Here is an 8,490-nt window from a genome sequence, read left to right on the forward strand (position 1 = left end):
ATGTCAATAATAACAGATCGTCTTGAGGAAATATTTATTGTCTAGTGCCTTCTGATGAATCAATGTATTATTACATTTAAAGTTGATGTTACAATAATAGCGAAGATAATTATGCATGCAGGCTTCTACATAAAGAATCCATTGACTTGAATATTCAAGAGTAAGAAAAGTTAAGAAAATACCCTCACCAGTTTCTAAAAGAAAAATTTAAAAATAAATTTTTAATTTCTAACTGGAAAAAAAAAATAAACATATTTTAAGCAGTTTGACCTTAGTTATGGCCAGATTAAAAGTTCTTGAACGAAGTACAATTACATGGACGTACATTTTTTTATGTTTTGGAGAAATAATTATTTTTGTTGAACATGCCAAATTAGAAAAATCTTTAGAAAATGCATTAATTTAAAAAGTTAACGATTAAATATTTAGATAAGAAAATTAAAAACACGGATAACAATAACAATTCTAGATGTATCCTTTGTAAGTCCCTCCTTCACAAACCCAAACGCCGGAAAACAGTATCCATCGCAGTCCCCAATTCATCTATTTTGGTATTATGCAGTATTAATTTTTCCCCTACATGTTTTCGTAAGTTAAATAAATCTGTGTATAATGTCTGAAGGTTAGTTTTAGCATCATTGAGTTCTTTTTCTTTTACTGAGAGATAGTTATCCATGTCCGACAAAGCTTGTTTAAACTTCTCCTCATTCTTGTCAACCTTGTTTTGTATAAGTGCTTGTTTATCCAAAATAGCACTAATCTGAGTTTTTACGATTGCTTGAGTCTTGTCTATTTCCTGTTTGTACTGTTCTATAACTGTTTTTGTTTGCTGAACCTCTAATATCAGCTGGCTTCTCAATTCTATAAAAGTCACAACAGAGAAAAATGATTATTAAAGAGTTAAGTATGCGCATTTTTTTCATGAAAATTAACTTATATATCTGTTTTATGTAAAGACAAAAACATAAACGTGTTCAAGCAAATTAAAAACCTAGCACAACCTAACTGTTTGTAAAACGTTCTGGACAGGATAATATATTTTAGTCCGGTTTATAAATAAACTAAGGTTTATGTATGAAGGAAATATTTGTGAATCCATTCCTAATATCAAGGTAAAGATTCCATTAAAAATGCACTTGCTTATGCTGCCCTGTCGGTAATTAAAAAAGAAATACATGCTAACCTTGTAGTGTAGACTGGGCCTGCTTACTGCACTGTTCCAAATTTTTTCTTGCAGAATTTAAGCTATCTATGTCAACACGCAGGCTTTTCAGTTTGCTATCTTGCGCGTTTATCTTCAGGTATAGGTCTACTATTTTCGAGTTGCCTTTTTGATGCTCTTTTTCTATCGCCTGCACTTCAAGTCGCAGGTTGTTTATTTCAGTACATCTGCTCTGTGTTTCCTTTCTTATTACCTCCTCCAACTTTTTCCTGTGGGACGTCATTACAGCGGCACTGTCTAACATTGATTTAGACAGAACTTGGTGCTTTGTCTTGAGCTCTTCTACGTTTTTACCCTGGGCAGTCATCTTGTCTTCCAGAGTGTCACACGTGACCTTGATATTCCACAACCAACGGTTTGCTGAATCTCGGAACTGCTGGAAGTTAACGCCGTCTTGTTGTAGCTGGTCGACTTTAGGGCTCAATAACGTTATCTGCTCTTCCATTGTCGTCAGCTTCTGTTTAGTATCAATGTTAAAGTTTCCCAAATTATCGATCTGTGTTTTTATTTCAAATTCAGCGTCTAGTGATTATAAAAAAAAGTAAGCCACCATCATTGACTCTCAAGGTTATGCACAATTTTCTGGTTGTATTAAACTCAGTTAATTCTTTTTTTTATCTGTCATTGTGGCTTTTCTTCTTCTTCGTTCTTAATTTTTAGTGTTAGAAGGGATCGAGCCTTTTGCCGACTCGACCACGCCTCCATCACAATTAAGGATACCTATCAACTGGTTATGCGCCATTGAGGCCATTGACTACGATTTCAGCCTGCTTTTCTTTTTGGATTTGCTTCCATAGCCTTTGTCCAACCAAGAAGAAACCACAAGGCAGCAGTTGTTTGATTTTGGAGTTGTCTCTCCTAGAAGAATAGCTGTCCCCAGCAAACGAGCCTCATCTGCCCGAGGGTTCGAACTAGAGATTTTTCGGTTTAGCAACCATGAGCTTTGCCGACTCGACCACGTCGGCCCTAAAAATACTCTGCCTCTAGTATAGCTATTTTTAATTAAAGTAGAACGTCCAAAACATTTACTATGAAAAATACATTAGCTTAAGATTGGTTTAAAAAATAATTAAAAATTATGTGATCGCAATTTTAGTTGAGGTTTATACATTTAATGTGTTTTAGTTTGATGGATAGCAAAAATATTATAGTTTTAGCACAGACATACTATCATCAACTGACACCATATTTCTTGGATTTGTTCTAATATTTTAAAAAAGATTACCGTTTTATTCCATTCACATATAAAGAGACTTACTCATACTCATTGTGGGTTGTTTTTTTTTTTTTTGGGGGGGGGGGGGGGGGGGGGAGAGATATGTGAACAATTACCCACACACAATTCCAAACATTCTATTCCTTAATCAACACAATTAAAACGTTAAACCCTACCTTGCAAAGCCTTTTTGTCTTGCAAACATCTGCTATCCAGGTCCCGGATCGTTTTGTCCAGCTCGTCTGATTCAACAATCAGGCTTTGAATCTGACCCAATAGGTCATCATTTTTCTTAGTTAGCTCCTCGAGTTTAGAGTCCTTGATTAACATGCTATCTTTTAGCGACAGAATATCGTAACTGAGATTTTTTATTTTGTCACGCATACACAGTGTTTCTGTTGTTACTCTTTTGTCAAATTGTTTTAGTTGTGCATCAAATTTGACTGATGTTTCAGAAATTTGTTTTGCGACTGCTGTATTCGTATCATCAAACTTCTTGTCATGCTCTTTTATTTTGTTTTCTAGTTTGTCACATGTTATATTAATACTCGAAATGGACTTGCTTTGCTTCTCTGATATGAAAGAGAACCGATCTAAAATATTTGCTTGCTTCTGTTTGATGCATACTGCTTCTTTTCTAACATCCTTGACTTGCGAAAGAAGATCGTTCACCGAACCTAGAATTGACAGGAAAATATCATCACTAGTATCAGTGAAGTATAAATATGTAAGTTGTCAATTAGCAAACAACGTCTATATACCACTTGATATGATGGTTCCTCAATAGCAAGGCTTATATTCGTAGTTGTTTTAATTCGAACCTAAGCAGGAAAGAATTTTATATAAGCACTAGCAATGTTGATCAAATACGGTTTACGTTTTTTAATCTACTTAATACAACATCTGATCCAAAACAGACATTTACTATTTCTGTAACAATGTTTTAATCATTTTAATCAAACTTAGTAGTCTTTCAATATCATAGATTGGCTGGGCGACAACATAAATAATTTCTAAATTGAAGCCCCCAGTTTGGATTAAAGACCTACGTTTGTAAAACTTAGCAGAGTAGAAACAACTATAGTAACCGACGCAAGCAAGCGAGTATAATATTCACACACTTAAACACACTTTTGCGTAGTATTTAAAAGTAAAAAAATATTTAAATCTGCTTGCTATCTGTTTTATTTAATGTCATGTTCAAAAGCTTAGTTTTTACTTACTTTGTAAAGTCTTTTGATCCTGATCGAGTTCCGTGAGCTTAGAATCCCTAGTTTGATTTGCATCTTTCATCAACAGAACATTATTTCTTACATATTTAAATTGATCATGCACATTCTTTGTTTCTGTTTGCATTTTATTGTCAAGTTGTTGTAGTTTGGAATTAAACTGGGTTGTGAATTCAGACAAACGATTAGAGTCTTCTATTTTCTCTTGGTCAGATTTCTTTTCTTGCACTTGTATCCGGAACTCCAGTATATTAAATCTCACCTCGACATTTTCGATGGACTTTTTTTGTTTTTCAGTAAACAAAGTGATCAGTTGATCCATTGTATTCTGCTTCTTTTTCATGTCTATTACTTCTTTGCCTAATTCCGTGACTTTTAAATTAAGGTCCTTTAAAGATTCTAGAGATAACAAAATTAAAAGTCCGTTATATCAGACATGTATATCTGTATAAGTCGCAAATAATCCACAAGCACACATTAACCTAATAAATATGTACTCCAATCAATAATAAATATCCCAATTTAACATACAGTTGGTCCAAATTTATGACAAAATTTAGTGCGTTATCTCTATACTACTAAAACTCAAGTTTGTTTACATGTTTGAATATTTTTTTTTGTTTGTCTGCTTGACTCCTCTAAAGAATCGTCACTAGGTGGAGAGCTGTAAAATAGTATGTAGGTAGAGAACAACTTTTCTTTTCAGACCGACTGTTAATCACAAATGTATTTGAAGACGTTAATTATTTTTTGATTGATTCATTGGTAGATTAACCACATTAATTTTAAATTTTTCAAACAATGGCTTTACCTTGACTGAATAGTGACATCACATGTTTTGTTTACTTTTAAGTACTATAAGATGGCGGCTTCTATGATAGACTTTGTGGCCCATTCAAAAGTTTAACGCGTTCTAAAGCTAATCTTCTGTCGGCCATATTTTTAAAATACGTCCGTTTGCTGTTTTTATTACGTTCCAACACTTATATAAATTTTCAACTGTCTTTTTCATTTAGTTTTACAATAAATTTCTCTAACTCTACAATCTGTCCAAGAAAGTTATCTTTTTATTTATAGATCTAAATATCAGGTGGCCAAGAAAGTTATTAGTAGATCTAGATCTGGAATCTAGGTCAAACCAAAGATTAATTAGATACAAACCAAAGATTAATTAGATAAAAATACAATCCATTTTATAATCATAATACATTTTTAGTCCTAAAATACTTGATATAAATCTTTGTGATTTATCTATTTAGATCTAGATCTATCTAGCTAGAATAGATCTAATGATTAGATCTAGATTCTTGATCTAACAAGAGTTACACTAAAACTACTAAACTAGACTTAAGACTTAAGCAAATGAGTCGTAGAATCTAGATTTAGATAATTCTATCTAGATCTAGATAATTTAAGACCTTTATTAATTTATATAAAACTTTTGTCTGTTTAGCTATGTAATTGGCTAATTTAAGATAAAATTTAATTTGAAAATTACTACTACTAGACTTAGATCTAGATCTATGAGCGTAAATCAAGTTGCATAAGGAGACTCAAATACTTTAAAAAAACTTCAAGACGTAACGAGTTAAATAGCTAAGTTGTGAGTGTAATCGGCTTTCATGCGGGTGGCACGGGTTCTAGACACGTCAATGTTAATTTTTTTTTTTTTTTTTTTTTTTGAGATGTGAATGATAAAGTTGCCTATCTGAACTTGCCGGGATACAGGGAAGGTGAAATAGAGTTCATCTGCTTCTTTGTCCTAAGCATATGTAGGGATAGTGTGGTCAGAGACATGCTCGGCTGGAATCGTTTTTTTTTAAACGATAAAAACATGTTTTCTGAGACTTGGCGGGACACTGGGCAGGTGAAGTAGAGTTAAGTATGTCACCTGTGACGTCAGTATATGAAGGGATAGTCCGAAATCGGTGTTTTTAAAAGATAAAAAACATCTTTTTGAATGTGGGGTCTGGTTTTTTGTGACGATAAGTGACAGACGAGATTTTTTTATGGATGACCCCCGAAACCCACAGTTATCCAAGGGATGACGGGTAGCCTAAATCATATTAAAGCAACATATTAATCTCAGAAACGTTTTAAAATATGGATTATTTTATTAATTTACTAAATTCAAAAAATTAGTTGACCTCTGAAAACCAATTTTCGGAACTTTTTAAAACATACCTTGTAGTTTTGAAATGGAACAGGATGGTTGATTGCACGACAGCACACTATTAAATCTCGAGTATGTGTACAACTTACCTAAATTTACAGATTTAATGAATACCTGATTAGGTATTCAACTATTAAGGTAACTGAGATGAGACATGAACTTACTATCAATACTTCATACGACAAACACATGCAAACAGATGACATCTACTTTTTCTCATGTAAAATAGGTAAACTTAAACTTACTTTGTAAGGTCTTTTGATTTTCGTCGTTTTCCTTCTTTAGCTCCGTGAGCTTTGAGTCCTTGGTTTTATTCGAACTTTTGATCAAAAGAATGTCAACTTCCATTCTGCTAACTCTTTCACTTCTATTCTTTATTTCCCTTTGTAATTTATTTTCAAAGTCGGTTGCTGTTTCTGTCAAAGACTTTGATAGGATATCTAAGTTAACTTGTAATTCCTCGAGTTTAACCTGTTGACCTTTAATCATTTCATCCTGTTTGCTCACTTCTGAGTCTAGTTTGTCAACTGAACCTGCGTTATGTTAAAAGTAAACGTTAGTTTAATTATGAAAAAATGTAAAACATAGTAAGACAAGATTGAATCAGTCCTTATAGCGTTTATTAATGGAATAACTTGATATTGTGTGAGGGGCGGCGTAGCCTTGTGGAAGAGCACTAGACTCGAGTTCTGATCCCTGGCCCGAGTCTTTGAGACCAGTCAGCTCTAACAGGTACCTAACTCACGCTAAGGAAATAAAGGCGGCTTTGCATTGTACTCGCTTCACTATCTATCAGTATGCCGAGGTATTTGAAACAGGTAAACCCTACACCTGTACCATAGGTCTTTAGGAAAACGAAAAAAAGATAATGATAGTAATCATAGTTTTCATATACCCACAAGTAAAATTACCTTGCAAATTTCCAACATCTAGTAGAAGATTTTCTTCCATAACCCGCGTCTTTTTTCTCAGCTCACCCATCATAGCAAAGATTTGCGTTCTCTGATGTATAGAGTCGTCACATTTTTTAAACAGTTCTTCAAATTTAGTGTCTCTTTTTTGGTTTGTGTCTTTGATTAAATTGATATCAGAGACCAACTTTTTAACATCATCACCCCGATTCTTTTCTTCAGTTAATATTTTATTATCAGGCTGCTTTAAAAGTGAATCATTTTTGGTAGAAGATTCCAATATAGACTTGGACAATTCGGCTTTAACTTCATTAACTTTTTTATCTTGGATTTCTATTCTCTTAACCGTCTCGTCGCATTTCTTATTAACACTGGCAAACAGTTCGTTTTGCTTCTTGGATACATCTTACACCATCTCTACTGTAACCGACTGTAAAGCCATTTCTTTCAATTTCATTTTCATTTCATGGATGGAACCTACAACAAACAAATTTAAACATTCGACACAAAATTACAAAGTTGTTAACCATAATAATTGAGGCACTTTACACAGATGCGTAGCAACTGAGTTTGCGGATTTAAAGCAATTTTCAGAATAGCAAAATCGTACATACAAGTAACTGTGCCATTAAAACAATTAAAGGTTCTGTAACAAATAAAATGGTGAAGACAATATCAGAAAATGCTCGGCTGTACACTGGTAAATTTTCTATAGATAGCGCACGACAACTGAATGATGGAATGTAAAGTTAGTAAAATTTAAGCCCTTACCTTTGATAGATTCATCACAGGTTTGAAGATTCTCGATGGCTTTTTGGTTTCCACTAATTTTCTCATTGGTTGAAATACCAAGGTCATGTATTTTTTTTACTTGTCTCTGTAGGTCGTCCGTGGTTTCTGTAAAAGTTTTTGAGAGCTGCTGGACTTGTGACTGTAAGACATCAAGTTTTACGTTCTGAGCTGCAAACCTTTGGCTTAGATTGGCATACTTTAGTAAGACACGTCCTAGAACTTTCGTAGTTAAGTTTTGTTTTTCTACGTAGAAAATCATTTGTCTTTTCATATTTTTATATCTCTCAATATCTCGAAGTTCCACGTCTCTTATCGCACAGTTATGAGACATCAGAGATTCTGAAAACGATATGAATACGTTTGTAAATACAGGAAAATTGTGTCAATCAGTAAACACTAAAAAAGAACAATAAAATAATTTTTAAAGGTGTCGCATCATACAGACATATTGACGGTAATATACATTTCACTAAAAGGAACATAATTAAATTTTTAAAAATGGTAATACAACTGTTAAAAGCGTTGAAGCTACATGCATTTTTAAACACATCCAAAATGAAGAAAGTATACTTTACCTTCAATAGAACCGTTGTTTTCTTTCAAATCAGTGATCTCTTTCTTGTGTTTTTCGATTGTTTCTAAAACAGATGCCAACATTTTGTCAGACGTAGAGGAAATGTCTGTTTTTAAATTTCTGTATCCTTGAGATCAGGAATTTTATAAAAACTGAAAATGAAATAGTTTTGCAGATAATTTTAAAAAAACTCTAAATAAGAACAGAACGCAAAGAATGAGTGCCTACAGAACTGTATTCTTGATTAACTCATGGGATGCCGTCACAAGTTATTCTTCTCGTCACACGAAACCACAGCATTCGTCTATCTTACCTGAGTAACATCGTTTGGTTCATTTAGTTAGCAGGCGACCTGGCAGTGATAAATTATTTT

The 8,490-nt window shown here is 33.4% G+C and overlaps 1 protein-coding gene across 1 annotated transcript; it reads right to left on the minus strand.

The window, feature by feature from the left end:
* Positions 1 to 493: 493 nt before the first annotated feature.
* Positions 494 to 7,693, minus strand: LOC131941674 (interaptin-like). The gene is made up of 7 exons (XM_059301081.1): positions 7,623 to 7,693; positions 6,752 to 7,122; positions 6,086 to 6,373; positions 3,662 to 4,066; positions 2,615 to 3,115; positions 1,184 to 1,744; positions 494 to 861 (listed from the first exon to the last, which is right to left on the minus strand). The coding sequence occupies exons 1-7, from the start codon at positions 7,691 to 7,693 to the stop codon at positions 494 to 496; spliced, it is 2,565 nt and encodes an 854-aa protein (XP_059157064.1).
* Positions 7,694 to 8,490: the final 797 nt, after the last annotated feature.

The sequence above is a fragment of the Physella acuta genome, unplaced genomic scaffold, assembly GCF_028476545.2.
Source record: "Physella acuta isolate Inbredline_101_S28 unplaced genomic scaffold, ASM2847654v3 ptg000030l, whole genome shotgun sequence".
Classification (NCBI taxonomy): domain Eukaryota; kingdom Metazoa; phylum Mollusca; class Gastropoda; family Physidae; genus Physella; species Physella acuta.